This window comes from Giraffa tippelskirchi, chromosome 10 (assembly GCF_054371585.1).
Source record: "Giraffa tippelskirchi isolate mGirTip1 chromosome 10, T2T-mGirTip1v1.2.pri, whole genome shotgun sequence".
In the NCBI taxonomy this organism is placed as follows: domain Eukaryota; kingdom Metazoa; phylum Chordata; class Mammalia; order Artiodactyla; family Giraffidae; genus Giraffa; species Giraffa tippelskirchi.
In genome coordinates this window covers 97,075,325-97,094,473 of record NC_137284.1, presented here as the reverse complement: position 1 = coordinate 97,094,473, position 19,149 = coordinate 97,075,325, and the positions used below count along the sequence as shown (strand labels likewise).

The window sequence follows — 19,149 nt, the reverse complement described above, 5'->3', positions numbered from 1 at the left end:
CTTTGGAATGAAAAACAAATTCAGCATTTGAATTCAAGGATGTTTTTCCTGGTAATGAATTCTCTTGCTTTCTACTAAGTCAGAGAAGTTGGCTTGAGATAAGTTGGCTGTGGGCTCCCCATCACCTCCTCTCCACTGAGATGTAGTGCTCGTTCTTATTCTGTATCAAAGTCTTTGCATGGATTTTGTGCTAAGCCCAGAGTTCAGGGCTGACCAGGCGGGGCAAGAGGTGGAGAAAGAGCACATGTGTAAAGCCCACAGGTGGCAACTGCTGAACTGAGGCTGATGGAGCTGCCCTCTGAGTGAGTTCAGGACAGGAAAGGTGCCGTCAGCAAGGGAAGGGTGTGGCTTTAATAAACGAAGTGTCTCTTACGCAGCCCTCATCCACTGCTCTCTGACAGCTGAGCCAGTGGGGATGAATTCCTGCTTTCAAGTATTTGGCAACTTCAGAGCATTTTGGAAAGAGCGAGGGAGTGTGAAGTATGGAGGATTTCAGAACAGGCTAACTGTAAAGCCTTGGGACCCTCTTCCGTAATCACAAAGGTGGGACTTAAAGGGGCAGATACACTGCAAAGCTGTCCTCCCCTGAGCGTCAAATCACAGGGAAGATGCTGGGCTTCTATACACAGTGGACATGAACCCACCAATTAGAGTTCTGCCCAGGCTGAGGTCTTTTGCTAATCTGCACACTTTGACTATTTGCCACGTACATTCTTGTTAGGTTCCCATTTCTCCAGAATCTGCACATTATCAGTGAATTTCTCCAGTTGCTTAGGAGAGCTTTCTGTGCACTTTAAATATGAATGCTAAAGAACCTGAGCTTTGAACCTGAAGACAGCAGGCTGTACTTTGAGGACTGGCAGGCGGAAAATACAGTACTGTACTTAAATTGAGGAGTGCTGATTCTTGGAAGAATTAGGTACTTTGAATAAAGTGTTTGGAACTTACCTGCATCTCGGTCCCTGATACAGTAGTCTGGAGAATTCTCAAAATACACGAGGTCATTTTTCGTTGGCTTTTTAAACCTCTTGTTAGCCACAGTGAAACCAGTGCCATCCTGGTTCATGACAACTTGGATGGCCCCATTGTACTTCCTCCAGAGATAATTGCCCGTTTTCCTGAAGTCAGCCATGGCCAGCCAGCAGGTCCTCAGGGTACAGGAACCGCTCACGCCATGACACTTGCACTCCTGTTTCAAGAACCTCTTTACAGCCTGTGGGAAAGGACGGGTGAGTTCAGTGGAGGTAGATTCAAATATATACACACGCTGCCACTTTTCTTACCTCCAAGCAATCAGGGAGTGACCATAAACCATCATGGTAGAAAATATGAAAAAGAAGGTATATATATGTATAACTGCATCACTTTGCTGTGCAGTAGAAATTAACACAACATTGTAAATTAACTACACTGCAATAAAATAATTTTTTTTTTTTAAATGGCAGGGGTGGGGGAAGGAAAAGAGAAGTAACTGAAGACCCAGGATCCTGGGACTCAGGACCGTGAGATGTTGCAGTCACTTGCTGGTCACTTTGGCCACACTACACTGACTGCAGCAGGTGGGGAAGGCAGCACCTGACTGTGAACCTGCTTCCCTGTGGGCATAAAAAAAAGCCTCACTAATTTGAATTTACTGGGGTGTGGGTCCAATTTAAAGAATGAGGGAATGAATTAGAGTATTTTCTAAATAAATAAGTTTTACTATATTGAAAATGTATACTATTACGCAAATGAGCAAATAATTGCTAAGCCCGTTTTCTTTCGATAAGCCGATAATAGTGATTATTCCTATTTATGAGGTGTTTTCCATGGTCCAGACATTGTGCTGATGCTTCTGCACTCTGTCTCGATGACCTTGATCTTCACAAGCCTGTGTTACAGGATTCATCTGCAGATGATTGAGGAGCAAGACTTCCAGAGTTGTAAAAGCATTTGTCCAAGGTTACATAGCTGGTAAGGACAGAGTCAGGGTACACTGGAAAGTCAGTCGGTGACCCTGAGGGTGACATTAAATTTGGGGGATTATCACTCAGCTCTGGCTGAGTTATTCTGAATAACTCAGTGAGAGCTGAGCTCGCTCTGTTCTTTTGGAGAGAGGACATAGAGGCAAGTGGGATGAGTAGGGTCTCCCTCATCAGCTCCCCAGAGCACTGTGACACTCATTTCTGAGTGAGAGAGGCTGTGGAAGAGACCAACCTTGGAGACCTCACCAAGTCTGAGCCTTTGGTCTTCAGCTCAGGCACAGAGCAGAGGGTGAGAAACCTGCCTTCTGAGGGCCTCCGTCCTCTCCATTGCGTGTCTAAGCCAAGGGGTGTTGCGGATGGGAGGCATAGGCAGAAGGGGAGTGAAACCCCTTGGTGACATTATCTGAGGTGGCACTAGGAACAAAATTCTCAGGGTAACGCATTGACAGCCCTGTTTCTAAGAACTTGGAGCTGATGGTTGGAACTCTGCCCACTCTCTGAGGTTCTTAGTTGGGGTGGATGGGGAGATGGGGGTTGGCTCCAGCACGAAACTGGGGTGGAGCTCCCCACAGCCCCCCAGATTTTACCTCCACACCTCACCTCACAGAAACCAGTGTTCCAGGCTGCCTGTCACCCCAGGTAACTCTACCCAGGTTTTGCCTCTTCCACAGACTCAGTTTTCATCCAAGGCTATGGTAGAACCAAGCATGCAGAATGTTCATGATCGCAGAAGATCAGTCCCACAAAAGCAATCTAGAAGGAGCCGAGACAGCACAGGGGCTCCACGGTTATGCATCCCCTTCTTGGCTCAGGCCATAGCACCACACATTTCCCGCTTTGCCCCACATGAGGACTGTGCCCTGTTACATTTGAAGTCTGTCCTGTTCAGCATAAGCCAGCTTTGGAGGGAAGGACACAGAAGGAAGGAGAAATGTCCTGAGTCTGGTCCTCCAGGTCATGGGGCTCTGGGCATCTGTAAAGGGTGTTTCAGGACGGACTCCTCTTCTGGAGCTACACTTCCCTTGTGCCCCCCACTCTGCCCCCATCTTTATATGGCAGGTGTTTGGTATGAGACTCATTAGGTGACCTGGACAGCAGGCCTCTGCCAGAGAAACACCATTAGGAGGGCCATCTTGACTCCACTCCCTCTGCCCCACTTGGGTCACCTGTCCAGGAGCTTTCTGTTCTAAGATCTTGATGGAGCCACACAGAGCTCACTCCATGCCAAGTGTTTGGGAACTGACTATGAACGCTTATTCATCTAAGCTTATTCCTTTAAAAGCTGACTTATTTACTCACAAGTAATACTTCTGTCTTTGAAAATAATGGGATATATTACTCTCCTTTGTAATATTAATACTAAGTTTCCAGGTTACAAAGTTAGAACTTGGTATTTTTATATGATTAACTGAAGGGTTTGCATATTAATTTAAAATACACTTCATGAGTTCTTATAAGCACACGCAGCAGTGGTACACCGTGTTGATCATCACTGTCATTCACTGTTGAGTGGCTGCGGCCACTTCTCTCTTCCTTCTAACTTCTGTTCAGGTGGTGGGTAGCCTCGTGCTTCAGAACTGGCCTGGACTCTTTCTGACCCAGAACAACCCAAATCCATTAATACTAATTGCACTGTTCTGCCACTGATTTTTTTTTTTTTTTTTGGCATAGAGTATGTAGTGATGCAATTTGGGCCAATATGATGTTACAAATAATCTGTTGGGAGGCTTGTAGGAAAGGTTCCTTCACTCTTTAAAAGAGATGAATGTCCTTTTCTCTGTCTCTGGATGCAGTTTTCTGCAGCTGCCTCCTTGGGACATGAAGCAGCCAATGCAGGACAAGCAACAGGCTGTAGACACCAGCCTGGAAAGACAGGAAGAACTAGCTTCCAGAGGGTGTTGCTGTACTGCTTGAATGAACCCACCGTGGCCCTGCCCTCCTTCCAGACTTCTTGTGATCCAAGATACTAAGTTTTACTCATCTTTTAGTGTCCCCGGGGTCTGTTACTTATAAGTGAAAGTATTTCCACTGGAACCATGATCAGTTCTTGATTGTGGTTTAATCACAGACTCTGACAATTAACCAAGAGGGAAAGTGAGACACCTTCTCTGGTACTGGGTTTGCTGGCATCTCCAGGTCCCATCCCTAACATGCAGTCCAAGCAGTGCTCAGTCACACTTGGGGACTACCTCTGCCTCTTCTGTATACTGAGTTTGCAGACTTGACATTCAAATCTTTAACCTTAAAGAGGGAAACGCCCACTCCATCAGAGAGGCAGAGGGTGGGGGATCTAAGCCTAGCTGGCTTGATTTAGAAAGTAGCTGATGTAAGAGTAAGAAATTCACAATAATGTTTCCTAGTTTAGAAGAATTCCAATATTCAAATGGAATTGAACATTATAATAATAAGCACGGCACTATGTGCCAGGCTCCACACATTGTCTGATGTAATTACCATGATCAGGCAAAGTAGATTATTATTCCCATTCTACAGTTATGGAAACCAGGGCTCAGTAAGAAAAGTCAAATCCCCAGAGTCACTCCGCAAGACAGAGGCAGACTATTAAAAAAATGTGAATCAGATATGTCTCACCCACAGATCTGTGCTCTTTCTACAAACACATTTTAAATATTCCTGTAAATTGTGTTTTTCTCAAATTTTGAATTGTGTATACTCTGCTTCCCTCTATTCTTTTGACTAAATCAAGAAGTAATTGGATGATGTTATAGACCTATTAGAGCAAAAAAGAGGTAAGAAGGGAAATAGGAATTACATTGCATCTTCCAAACTAATTGTCATAAAAAATCTATGAAACAGTTCATTCATAGGAGAAATACAAAGTAGTAATAACAAGATAAAAAGATGTTCAACTTTACTAGTAGTCAGACAAAGGCAAACTCGAATAGTGAAACACTTTTTTTTTCTTTTGCCTAGCAGGTTAGCAAATAATAATAAAAAAATCAATGATTTGTTAATATTTGGTGTTGGTAAGAGCATGAAAAGGAGATGCTTTAACAAACTGTTGGTGAGAGATTAAATCAATATGTCATGTAAAATAGCATTTTTGCAATACTTGTCAAAATTTTAAATGTACAGTATCCTTTGACTTTGGTGATACTCTGAAAATATTTGCACAAACTTTGAAGGATACAGACCCATATGGATGTTCACTGCAGCATAATTAGCAATAGCAAAATATCAGGAAAAACCCAGATGATGTCACCAAGACAATGGTATGTGCTTAATAAAGGAATATTATGTGGCTTTTGATTAATTAATAATATCATTCTTACAGGCATAAAAGGAAATCAAGTGAAAAGCAAACTGCAGAATGTAAGTGGTATGATGCACTTTTAAAAGGCTTGCATATGTGTGCACACACAGAGAAGGAAGGGAAAGAATGTTCATTTACAATCTGGATGCTGTCTGAGGGGCTGCATAATCCGAAAGAGGGAAAAACAATCAAACTACTCCTCAGGTTAAAAGAAAACAAACAAACCAAGAATTTGGGGATTATTCTCTGGCGACTAGAGAGAGCAGAGCAGAGCAGTGGTTCTCTTCCTGGTTACGCATTAGAATCCACCTGGAGACGGTCTCCATCACAGAGACCCTGACCTCTCCTGGAGCGGAATACACCATAATCTGGGCGGGGGGTAGGGCGCACCTTGAGAGCACTTCCGGGCCAGGTGCTTCTAATACGCAGCCAGGCCGAGAGCCACGTCCAAACCTGGGAAGGTGGCGGAGTAGCAAAGGAGTCTGCGCCACGGCCGGAGCAGGTAAGACATTCACGTGCAGAGCCAGTCTTACATTTCTAGAAACTGGGATATCTGAGGACTGAATTAGAAGTTGTGTCATATCCTACGTCTCCAAAGTGTCCTGACCTTCAGGGATAATTTCCCACAAACAGCCCTTTGCGTTAGTGTTGCTTTGGGACAGGCTGCCGCGCAGGGCCCAGCCCCGAGGATGCTCCCCCGGGGTCTCCGGAGGCACGGGAAGAGGGGCTGGGGGCTTCCCACGCAGGCAGCTGTGGAGCTGAAACAGACTTTTTATTTGCACTGTGAAGAAATAAGTGAACGAAGCAGGGGAGCTGGGGACATCCAGGCACTGTCAGACAGTCTGGGGCTTTTTGTGTTTGTTTTTATACATTACTTTTGAGTTTTAAAGTTAAATATATGCACATGGGGTTTCCCAGGTGGCTCAGTGGTAAAGCATCCACCTGTCAAGCAGGAGAGGCAGGTTTAATCCCTGGTTGGGGAAGATGCCCTCGAGAAGAAAATGGCAACCCACTCTGGTGGGTTGTCCTGGGAAATCCCATGCACAGAGGAGCCTGGCAGGCTGCAGTCAATGGGCTCACAAAGAGTTGGACACAACTGAGCGACTAAACAGCAGGAGCAGCAGCAGCATGTGCACATGATTTAAAAAAAATAGAGTCCAGAAAAAGAGAATAAAAAGCAGTAACTCTGCTGTACCCACTCCACCTGTCTCTTCCCAGTCTGCTTGGCACAACCCCAGAGCAGTCATTTTTAATGCATTCTGCCTTTGTGGTAGTTCGCTATGTGCCTGTAGAACAACGTCTGTACTAGTTTTCCGCCAGCTTTGTGAGAAAGAGAATCCCATCCTCAAGGTATTTTATGGACATCCACCAGAAAATTCTCTTAATAACTAAACAAACCTGAATGCCAGTGAATGGAGCCCTCTGGAGAGGGGTGCCACACACAGTTGGCACAACTGAGTGTGACAGTTTTGCCAGTCACTTTATTTACCTTCCAGTCAATGTTGTATAGTCCCTGATAGACTTCTTCTTATGGGAGAGGGTGAAAACTTGATTCACACCTCACTAATTTTACCCACACCCACTCCCAACATGGTTCTATCATGGTTGGTTCTGATAATTTCTCCAACTTCAAGGAGAATCCTTACACCTCTTCTAGTTCCAGAAGTCACCAGTGCTCTCTCTTATGAGATGAGGATGTTTGCAGCCCCCTCCGTCCTCCTCCCCTTCTACTTCCCAGTCTCCGTCAGCACGGTCTGCCCTTTTGTGGTGATGAAGATCAGAGCATTAATGTCCTGTAACCATAGTTAAGTCTCTCATGGTATGTCTAAACATCAAATCTAAAAACTGAGAACAATAAATATTTGTTGTTGTTCAGCGGCTAAGTCGTGTCTGACTCTTTGCAACCCCACAGACTACAGCTCTCCAGGCTTCCCTGTCTTTCACTATCTCCCAGAGTTTGCTCAAACTCATGTCCATTGAGTGGATGATGCCACCCAACCATCTCATCCTCTGTCACACCCTTCCCCGCCTGCCTTCAGTCTTTCCCAGCATCAGGGTCTTTTCCAATGAGTCATCTCTTCATCAAAGTTTTAGAGCTTCAGCATCAGTCCTTCCAATGAATATTCAGAGTTGATTTCCTTTAGGAATGATTGGTTTGATCTCCTTAGTTAACTGCACAACCAAGGACTGTGCCAGGATTGCATTTTATAATCTCTGATCCAACTGTACAGTGTCTGTGCCGAAGAATGTTGCTAGAGTGAAGTTTGGTGTTTTCTTACTTGTGCACTTACTGTAACCTAATGTCTTCCACTCTCATGCACATTCCACCTGTTCCATCACTTCCTCTCCTTTTCTGGGGGGTGGGGGGGTGGGGATTCTGTGGCCCTAAATCTTCTTAGTCTCACCTGGACACAGCTGGGATCATGCCCTCCTAGAGGAACACACGGCACTGCCAGACACCATGTTTTCTCTCTTTCTTTTGGTTCATTCCTTCTCTTTACTGCAGCCCCTTTTTGAGTAACTCCTTCAAGGTGCATGGAGGATGCATTTTCTGAATCTTGTGTATTATGAAGTCTTTATTCAGTCTTCACACTCAACTTATAGTTTGGCTGGTGATAAAATTCTGGGTTGAAAATAATTTCCCCTCAAAATTGAAGGTATTGCTCCAAGGTTTTGGCTTCTAGTGTTACAGATGGGAAATCTTATGTGCAGCTGATTCTCTGCCAACTGATTTTTGTTTTCATTTCATTCCCCTCACCCCACCCCCTACATGAAATGTTCTAGAAACTTGCTCTTATCCTTGCTGTTCTGAAACATCACAAGGATGTATTTAGAAGTTTTTAAAAAATTAGTCCTGTTCAGCCCTCAGTGGGCCCTTTCAATCTGAAAACTTCAGTGCTGAGATGTTCTCTTAATATTCCACCCCTCAACACACCACAATTTTTTGGTCTCTTTATGGCCTTCTAATTAGTCAAGTTGCTGAACCTTCTGAATCAATCCTCCATGTCTCTTATATTTTCTCTTTTATAGTTTTAATACTTTCTTCCTGGCTTCTTGAGGAAGAAATTCCATTAGTGTAACACTCCTGGCTCTCTCTATCCCCTTACTCATTTCTCCCCAGGGGAGGACAACAGACTTTTCCAACTGGTGAGTTTAGAGGAAGGAGCAGGGCTTGTGTGTCTGGGTTCCTTCTCTTTGGGCATCTGCCAGCATGTGGAGAAGATGAGTTATGATCATCTCCTTCCCTCCAGCAAGGGATTCCCTGCAGGGCCCGGGTACGCAGCCTGGGACAGGGTGAGTAAGTCTGCCCAGCTCTGGAGTGGAATCAAAGCTTCAAAGCTGCATCCTCCACTGCTGCCTTTTTTTCCCCCCTATCCTGCAGCAGCTGCTGTTACTCCCTCCTTATATCTACCTCCCTTGTCCACTTCTCAGCTGGTTTCAAACTCAAGTGGGAAAGAGAGGTGATGTTATGACTCTCTATTTGTCCTTTGGGCTTTTTGTCTTACCTTATGGGAGATTTCTTTGACTTTCTCTTCCAAGTTCTCTCTTGTTTTCTAATTGTCACTTTTTGAAAGCATCCATTCTTGTTGTTCATGGATATAAATACCTTCTTAGATCTTCTTGTTTTTTAAAAAAATTCTCTTCTCATCCCTGACTTACTGCTTTTTTGTTTTGTTTTTTCTTTTCTGCTCTGAATTTAATCAAGTATATGGTAATTCTTGGACATTCTTTTTGTATTTAAGAGTGAAGTCATAAAAAGATATTTAGGAATCTGGTTATATGGTAGGGCTTGTGGACCAGAGGTTTGGTTTCTAGTGACTAGGTAGGACTCTGGTTGTTTGGGGGACTGTAACTCCAAAAAGCCTAGAAGATTCGAAGCTAGACTTCCAGGAGTTCTGCTTAGGGCTAAAGGGGAGGGGATGGGGTTCTTTATGCCACCAGTGGGTTTTTCAGTTAATCCCAATTTTCAGACCTATGCTTCTCTCCAGTGCTCATTTGTATCTGAAATTTTCTCAGGGCATCTTGGTTTCCATGTTCCTCATCTTCTTTTTTTCCCCCTCCTCATCTTTTATTTTGTTAGACTGAGGCTTCTCCATCCCGCTTTATCAGTTACAATTTCTTCATTCCCTTTCTACTTTCCAGAAATTTGTTGAGTTCTCTCATTTCTTTGACCATTCTCTTTATTGTTGGTTTAAGCCATGTTTATTCTATTACTATAATGTTAATGAAGTCTGAGGGAGAAAGAAGTGAAAAAGTATATGTTCTATCCACAGCCTTGTGTCTGATTGTGCTTATAAATGTTCTGGAAGGAGACAAGGATTGTGAGGGGAGGAAATGTTCTCATTTTATGATATATACTTCTGCACTTCTCAGTTTGTTACTTTTGTTTGTATGACTATTGTTTTCATAACAGAAAGAACATGATAAAGAGTCGATTACAGTGACTTGCTGTCTCTCTTCAATGTGTGATACTGAAAACTTCTTTCAGAAACGTAGGCCACGTCCCATGACATATTCAGGTCCTGTTTCCTAGTTTGTCTTGAATCTTTTCTAAAGGGTTTCTCCTACCACTTCCTTCTTTGATTCTTGACATGGGCTGCTGTAAAAGCTCCATTTTCTGCCTCCTTAGGCTCCTTTTTTAACAATCACACAGCCCTTATAGCTTTTTATATACCCCAGGCAGCCAGCGCAACTCCTCATCAACCCCCTCCGTCACCATTTGTTTAGTCCCATCAGTGTTTGCCCTGTGGCATCTCGTCACTAAACCTCATTTGACATGACAACTTTTAAAAAGATGAATAAATATGACTGCTGAGGACAGCATTACTCTTGACATTTAGCCTTGTAGAAACCATTTTAGCTTAATATATAACTTTTCCCAATAAAGAATCTTCAATAAGCTCATCGTTCCATTATTGCTAAAATTTTACTTAGTAGATTGTGGATGGCCCTTAAATCTTTGACTTTCAGCATTTTAAGCCTTCAGGTCTACGGAAGTTATGTTCTACTCTTAGAATTTAAGAAACTTATAAATATTAGTATTCTCTTCCACAGAAACAGAAGTCTGAATGTTTTTTTTTAAAAAAAAAAGGTATAGAAGAAGGAAATACATGCATTGTCCAACATAGAATAATTCTGTTTTATATTTATCTGTCCCAACTAAAGGTCAGAGCATAATAACGAGGCATAAGATTCATTAGGCTCTTGGCATATGTTAAGCCATGCTAAGCACTTGATTTAAGCACTTTTATTTAATCCACGCAAGCATATAAGGCATATACTATTTTCATCCCCATTTTACAGATGAGGCTATTGAGATACCTAGGTGCTGAAGACCTTGCCCTACGTCTTACAGGCAATATGGTTGAGGCAGGATGCACCCCAAGCCTGTCTGACACCAGGTTGACACCTGAAATCACTCTGCCAGCCTTTCTTATGAAGTCCTGAGGGGTTCATTTACTCTGGTTTCAGTGGTGGGTTCTGCAAATGTTTTTACATTTAGTGTTTTCACATTAAATTAGTCCACAAAGAATTATTTTGATAGTTTTAAAGACAAACTTCTCTCAAGGAGAGTGAAATTTTAGTCTCAACTCAGGCTTTTTGAAGACGGAACTCAAGCAACGCCGGGTGTCTTTATAAGACTTCTTTGTAGATCATGAGAGTTGTCTTTTTTTCTAAGTACCTGCATTTTGCTAAGATTATGACCCTTGTGTCGTGCCATACTGATTCTCTCCCTATCAGAAAAAGGGCAGTCCACCTCATACCATGTGAAATCTGTGCAAACTTAACTACTGACCTTGCCTTAGAAAGCCTACTTAGAATTTATTTTAGTTTGATATATGCTGCATGTTTCAACTAAATTATTTAGTTTAACTTGAGCATTTGAAGAAGTGTTAGCACGTCACTTTTTAGTTGGTTGTTTGCCACAAAACCACCATATTTCTGGTCCTATATCAATTTTCCTGAGGGGAAACACACATTAAAATAATATTATTTAATTTTCAGATACTGGCTTAAAGCCAAGTACATTTATTAACAATTAAATCCTTTTGACAGGTCCACATCTCTGAGAGTGAAAACCAGACCAACATATCTTTCGAACATACATGCTCTGGAACTAGGAAAACAAGGAATGTTTATTAGCAAACTGTGCAGTTGATTTGCTTATGCAATCATTTATTAACTTAAATAAGACATTGTGATTTCTTGAGCACTGTAATTCTTTAAAAACAGTGACTGTGGGTGGGCTTAGCTAGGAAATATAAGGTGTGGAATTTATATTTGTGAAATTCAAGAACATTACCATTGACTAACCATATATATGATAGTTCTTACTGACTAATGAAGCTAGTCTAAAAAATATTTTGTATGAATAATAGAACTTTACCTGGAACTGTAACAATTTTGTTAAGAGTTATTCTTTGCTTCAGGGCTTTAATTCTGGTTAGTTTTTGATTCATACACAATAAAAGATCAACAGTATCAAGAACATACTATTTTGGGGTCCAATAAGACAGAGATGAGGCAGGAAGAAGTGATCTAATTTTTCAAAATGCATTTAATTTTATGAATGGAGAAAACCAATCAGAAAATAAATCTGTGCTAAGTGAAAGTTGGGCTTCATGAAGATGCTCAACATGAAGGGAAGATGAGGATATATAGGAGGTTAAAGCAGTTTGGCTCTAATTCAGTTCAGTTTTATCACTTTCTTTCTACTGACGTTCCTTACTTTTAGAGAGTGATTTCTTTTTCATCACGCCCAGTTCTCTTGGTTCAGAACCATTATGTATTATTTATCCTAGGTGGCATCATAGGATCTATTCTTGGAAGCCTTTATTAGGCCCATGATTTATTTGCCTGTAAAGCTGTGCTTACATCTTGTACAGTATCCATTTGTGTTGACTTTGGAGGCATTTCCTGTAGTCAGCACTGGGAAGTATCTGTTTTGTGCCGTGCCCCAGTGAGCCAAGCTCAGGGGCAGGCCCAGTGCTCCACAGCACTGACCTTGCTTGGTGCTGGCCTGGGCAGGGCAGAGAACTAAAACTTCAGATCTTCACCCTCCAAACTTCTCACATATAAAATACAGGCTATCAAAATATATAAATAAAAATTACAGGAGGCTAGGTTAAGTTTGAATTTCAGCTAGGGAATAAATTCAATTCTGGTGGGAATTAGGAAACAAGTTGAACTATTCCCTAACTGAAATTAGTCTCTTCATATGCAAAGTATGGATAATAATGATACCTATCTTCTAGGCTTGCTTAAAACCTGGTGCATATGTATATATATTTTATGTAGCAATCCTTGTTAGGTAACCTGTCCAAGATCATGCTCAAGTTTTAGAACCAGTGTTCTAATTCCAGAGTTCCAGCCTCCATGTTGCCTTAGTCAACATGATGTCAACAGCTGAGAACCCCTAATGAGCTAATAACAGTGTAAGTCCGCCCATGCTTGTGCTCAGTTGTGTCCCACTCTTTGTGACACCATGGATTGTAGCCTGCCAGGCTCCTCTGGCAGAATCCATGGGATTCTTCAGGCAAGACTACTCTAGTGGGTTGCCATTTCCTTCTCCAGGGGATCTTCCCAACCCAAGGACTGAACCCGTGTCTCCTATGTCCCCTGCATTGCAGGCAGATTGCAGGTAGATTTTTTACCCCCTGAGCTATAAGAGAAATGCCAATAACAATGAAAACATTATGTTAAAAATATAAATAGCAATAGCAACATCAGTTGCCATATGCTAATTTTTAATTACTACTCATCAGGAAGCTTACTATTTGTATCAGTCTTTATTTGTATAGGTAAGGCTAAAAATAAAATTCAGGGAGGTAAAAATTTCTCATAAATTTCCTAGTGAGTCCATTTTTTGAAGTTGTTCATTCAAACCAGAAGATTCGAATTTTGAAATCTATCATTCTTTTAAAGTGGACGCTAGAGAAATTAACAATGCATAGAAATAGAACTTAAGTATTTAACATGTCCCCCAGTACCTTGTTCAGTACCTTCCTGTTCAGTACCATCTTGTTCAGTACTTTCCTGTTGCTTCACAGCAGCATCTGAGTATCTCAGCATGGCATTTGAGGCTCTCCACAGTGGGCCAAGACTCAGATTTGCAGCCAAAGGTCATATTAATTCTCAGTCATGAGCTCCCCTGGAACCCTTGTCATTCCTCAATTTTGATGTTTTTTCTGCTTTCATATCTTTCTGTGACTTGGAGGCCCTTCATCCTGGAAAGCGTTTGCCTTCTCAGTCATGGGAAACCTTTATCTCCAATATCCCGTTCTTTTATGCTGTAGCCTTTCTCTCCTCAACTGACTGGCTCTGTTGGGTGATTTTTCTACTATACGATATAGTATAGAGCTTCCTCACAATTGTATTTCACTTGTCTCCTGACTCAGATTTAGTTTCTTGTGGTCAGAACTTTGTTTTATTCTTTTCTCCATATGACATAGTACCAGAAACAGTGCTTTCCCCAAATTTAACCCAACAGCACATACTTGCTGTGCCTTGAGTTGAAATTTTGGGAATCCCACCAAATAAGGCTGAGTTGCTTTAGGCATGCTCATGGTGACTAGAAGTTATGTTTTTGGCATTTAAAACAAAGTTTTCCCTTTTATTAAATATAATAATACATATTCACATTAGAAGACTTGTGAAATTAAAGACACACACAAAGGGGAAAAAATCATCAGTAAACTACCTTCCAAGGGCAGCAGCTGCTGCTGTTTTTTGTTTTTAATTTTTTAAAATACAGACATACTGTGTGTTTATCTTTCTCAACAGAGACAACATGGAAAGGCAGATAAAGACAAAAGGGTGAAAGCAGAGGGTTTGAACCCCCAAGCCCAGTACTTCATGTGTGCCCCTATGTGTAAGTCACTTGATCCCTCTGAGACCCAGTTTCCTTATTTGAAAAACAAAAATACTAATATTATTTTTTATTCCTATAGGGGTTTTTAGAAAATCAAATTACAAAGGATTTTGATGGTCTTTTGTACACTAGGGAATATTGTATGCCTATTTTTTATTAGTATGTCAGACTGTATTTGAAGATGAGTCTCTGGGTACTTGCAGAGATCAGATTGAATCCTAAGTACCAGCTCACATGGGATTTGTGCCTGATTCTATGCCCTGAATTACAGATAACCTTCACATCACTAAGGGAGGAAGAGGGGGGACTAACTCTTACTAAATACCTACTGTGTGCCAAGTTCTCTTCTGTTCACTTCCCTTGTCTTTCCATAGCATTCTGTAATCCCTTTTACATCTGAGAAAGCTGAATTCAGTGATCTAAGCCACTGGTATTGCAAAGTTAAAATGAAGGTAGGTCTTGCTTCACATCCTATGTTCCATCTTCACTATGGTAAGAAATACTTTTGTGGGAAAATATCTTTTTGGAATTCCTGTCTTATTATGGAAATGTCCAGTGATTGAAGGACAGTATTTGATTGGGTACATGGACTATTTTGAGACAGATTCTCTCAGGAAACATAAAAGAAGTTGGGATTACTTCATGTAGAAAGAGTGGATTAATTTAAAAGCCATTTTCTGGATCCTGAGAGGAAACAAGTGGTGGATATCAACAAAGTAGCTTTTGCTTGTCATTTACCTTAACCTACCTTACAATGCAGTTTACAAGCTTTCATAGCATGGCTTCTTTAGATCTAAAAAGAACTGCTGAGAGAAGCTATGGAATGTCTTTTCCTATAAAATGATTGTTTTGAACAAAGTAGATTTATCTTTTCAAGACTTATTAATGGCCCTATTTGGAGGTAGAAAACTACACTCAAGATGAGTTTCAGGAAAACATCATTACAGATTCTGTTGAAGCTGTGATGACAATAAAATGATATAACAGCACAGAAGATCTAAAATGATATTACAGTGCAGAGACACATGAGGGTGCTCTAACCAGCTGCTATAATAAAGGAATTAAACTGCTCAAATATTAGGGGAAAGTTAAGGCCTGTTGTGATGGCAGTGTTGAATTCTCATGTATAGCATTGGCTAAACAGAACAATCTTGGAATAGATGGTTTTTCTTTTAAAATGTATTGGCCCTACTCCTCCCCCCACCCCCATTTAAAAAAGTAGAAAATGTTCATATTGGACAATTTGGGAAATACTGAAAAGCAAAGAATAAAAAAACAAATGAATCAATATTGCTGTCAGCCTTGGAGGCTGGGGTTTACTAGAGCCAGGCCAGTTGGAGGCTTAGTTCAGGAGGTTTGCCTTCAAACACAGCCCAGCCTGTTCTCATTTTGATTCCACAGACCTTCTGCTGGTAAGAAGGGGGGGCAGAGGCTGGGGGTCTAATGACCGCAAGAAGAGAATTAGAGACGCATGTTTATCTCAATACATTTACTCTCATTAAAGTTCATATTCACTGACATCATGCATCTCCTTGAAAAAGTCTGCCCACCCACCATTAATTAAAGCCACATTTTAAAAAGTCAGTGTGTGCACTTTTATTCCAATCAAAAGTAGCCTCCTAAGTTTTGCAGAGTAGGCAGGAGAATATCTGAGGCCTGACAGCTGTTCACCTCTACCCAGTGAGGAATCATGTGATTTACATTAAAAGTCATATTGATTCAGAGCCTACAGTATAATAGCTGAGATCTATTGTCTTGAAGAATGGAAACATTCAATATCTAATGACCTACTAAGCAAAATTAACATTTATTTTGATGAGTCAATGTTATTTTGGATGCAGTATATGACCATATGCTCTTATCTGTACAGATAGTCTGAGAGATCTATATTTTGTGCTTGAATAATTGAGCAGCATTCTCCTATCAAAGACACCACACTTTATAACCTATATATGTGGTATCAATGTCAAAACAAAGGTCAATGTAAATTTTTCCTTATCTGAACCATTGCATAAACAGTAATTACCAATAGTTGTAGGATTGCACAACCGTAGTCTATATTCTTGGCAGTAGTCACTGTAAGTTCATAAATTCATGAAAATAAGGAATGTTGATTTTCAAAGTTCAAGAAGGTACTATTTGTAAACAGTTCAGGTCACACTCATCTTATTCCATGTGCTAAGCAAGACTTCTTTCCTTCCAACTTCCTTTAAATGAGATCTGTTCCCTGTGAGCCTAGTAAAAGGGTTTTATCCAAACAGATCTGCATTCTTTTCTATTCTTTTTCCTATTAAAGCCCCCCTGGGGACTTTTCAATTTTATGCTGATCTTTCTTTACATATTAATATCAAGCACATTTTTATTTTGTGTTGATAAAAGACAAATTATGCTTATCTCTTCTCATCGGCAATTAGGTTATTTTAGAATGGTTCTGAGTGTTTGATTAGCCCAACTGGTTTATGCTCTTTTTATACAAAGGCCTAACATGCAGCATTCAGATTCTCTAGTTATTCTGGTCACGCCACCATATCCTCAAACATGGCTCATCAGTGGACTGAGCACTGGCATTAAAATGGTTTAACCCTAGGCCAAACCACCCCGGGGCTGGGAGGTGAAACCTGAATTCTAGTCCTGACATTTCTTCTGATTCTGCAGGTGCTCTTGAGCTTTGGAGGGTCTTTTTCCTCGTCTAGCAAATAGGGGTTAGGGAATGAATGCTGACCAGATACCCAAAAAGTTAGGCGGGACTAGTGGTTAAGGGGCCAAAGTGCCTCTTTGGGGCATGTCTTCCCCTGGTACATTTACTCATCCAGTACCAGAAAACCAAAAGTGGGGCTTTCAAGAGTGAAACTGGGGTCTGGTTCTAAAAAGAGCCTCCCTGAATCTAGAAGAAGCCACAAGCCACGCCTGGTGAGCCGCTTTCATGATAAGTTTGAGGAAAGATGGTCTTGACACTCCTGAAATACAAGCATTCACTGTCCCATTGGTATGTGGGATGCAGCCCTAGCCTCAGCCACAGATGCTGTCTTGTGACTACATGGTACAGTATCCAGAGAGACCACAGACACTTGACTGTACACACTGCCAAAAGCAGTGGGTGGACTCTTTTACCTCTGCTGTGGTAGGGAAGGTGGAGTACAGGTGGGATATTTCAGCCCAGTCGGTGGTATTCTTTCGAGCAAACAGCTCTGGGCTGGGGGACAATGGGAACCTGTGACGATAAGCATTTTTGTAACTCTCGGAAAGTTTAAGATAAGCTTGGCTTAAGTGATCTATAAGGCCATGCAGTCTACACAGTGAGCACTGTCTCAGCCCATACCTTCCTGCCGGCTCGGTTGTTGTGAAGATTCATCAGGGCTCTGGCATCCTTGCCTTTCCTTTCCTTGGCGTCCACAAACGCTCGGGCAAACTTGATCCCATAGTCAATGTTATCACTGCAGCCACCCCAGTCAAAAGTGCCCTTGTTGTCCTTGGCGGTTCCCTTCTTCTTTGGGTCACAGGAACAGGATTTTAATTCTCCTTGGCTACAGGCCCTGGTGATGGCAAATACAACTCCAGCTGAAGAGATGGCGTAAACAAACGCAGATTCCCGGCTACCTGTAACAAAAATGCTGTTCTTAAATGTAGTCTGGAATGGCTTGTTGTGAATAACTTTTACATGATGGCTCTTTAATACTTGTTCTGCCTCTGACAAAGTATTCTTGAAGAATTCTTTCCTAGAGCCAAGGCTCGCTCTTGAATATGAATCATTGCACTTATTACAAGCCTTTGTCAATTTGGATGACTGTGTAACAACTATCCTTAAAGGAAATAGAGTATAAAAGAAAGTGCAGCAGGAGCCTGCCCTGCACACGTTAGTCTCATACATGTGCTTCCTTTAACCTAGAATCTCATGTGTCCCAGAAGAGGAGACAAATGTATATAGGCCTTCGTTTCCTCCTCTGCACCATACAGTCTGAATTTTACAATTCTCTCATTCCGTAACATATTTTGGTATTCATGCCACTACAGCTCTCCTGGAAAAAACCTTCCAGGCATTATCGAGGACACTCATATGCATGTAAATGATTATTACTGAAATGCTGAATTCAAAGTAATCTAGGGGCTGAGGTGGGAAGACAGTTCATGGCAGTAACCATCCCCTCTTGGCATCAACTTGCACAAGTAAGGGAGAGATTTTTGGACGCAATATGCAATATCCTTGAGTTACATGCTACGTCTAACTATTAAGGTGAATTTACTTTCTTCTGGAACACCTGCACTAATCACTGGTATTGGGTGAAAGACAGTGAAAAGCTTTTCTTTGGTTTTTCTGGAAGGAAACAAATTTACCGCTTATAATTAGACCTGGGCAAGAACCCTTTGGGGTGCTTTCTTAGAATTGTTCTTTATTAGAGCACAGGCTACTTTCACTTACAGACTGAAAGGTACATATTTCAGTGCAATAACTACATTAAATTATTTTAATAATCTGTAGTAACTCATAACACGGTGTTGTGGTATAGTGACAGATATAAGGCTCTTTAGGGTCTGTGTGCACCTCATTTTTCAAGTGGAGCTGTATTTCATTGTTATTAGCATGCCTTTTTATTAATGGTTGCTGCAGCAAATATATTAACAATCAAAATAGAAGCTGAACAAGCTAATGCCAATGCAAGGCAGCAAATGGAGAGCCATTTGGTGATTCAATATGTCAAAATGAGTGTGACTTTTTGAACCACACAGCTGGGAGAACAAACCACCTTTTCGCATCGAAGCCCTACTTGTTTCCGTTTTTCATTCAGTGCTAAAATTTATTATACATCCCTTGCAATATTTGCTCTGCTAGTCTCATTATTAAAAATCAGGAAAATGTATCTACACCATATTAAATGGCACTTACCTCAGCCTTCAAAAAAATCTCCCCTGAAACCTCTAATCATCAAACAAACCAAGAAAAGGAATCAATCATGCCTTGAAGTTAAGTAGAATCAATTATATGAATATTTGCCATAGGTAGCAGGTAGTGCTCTCCGGAGAGAAGTGTGATGGTCGTGGGA

The 19,149-nt window shown here is 41.3% G+C and overlaps 2 protein-coding genes across 2 annotated transcripts in view; one reads left to right on the top strand and one right to left on the bottom strand.

Moving 5' to 3' along the window:
• The window catches only part of CFTR (CF transmembrane conductance regulator), a 385,597-nt gene that overhangs the window by 4,807 nt on the left and 361,641 nt on the right, over nucleotides 1-19,149 (top strand). The gene's annotated exons all lie outside the window — the stretch shown is intronic.
• WNT2 (Wnt family member 2) overlaps nucleotides 1-19,149 on the bottom strand; it is a 46,232-nt gene that overhangs the window by 20,538 nt on the left and 6,545 nt on the right. The window contains exons 3-4 of the mRNA XM_081537881.1: nucleotides 17,430-17,707; nucleotides 949-1,213 (exon numbers count right to left, since the gene is read on the bottom strand). Coding sequence (XP_081394007.1) covers nucleotides 949-1,213; nucleotides 17,430-17,707 — 543 coding nt within the window. The remainder of the gene's footprint in view (nucleotides 1-948; nucleotides 1,214-17,429; nucleotides 17,708-19,149) is intronic.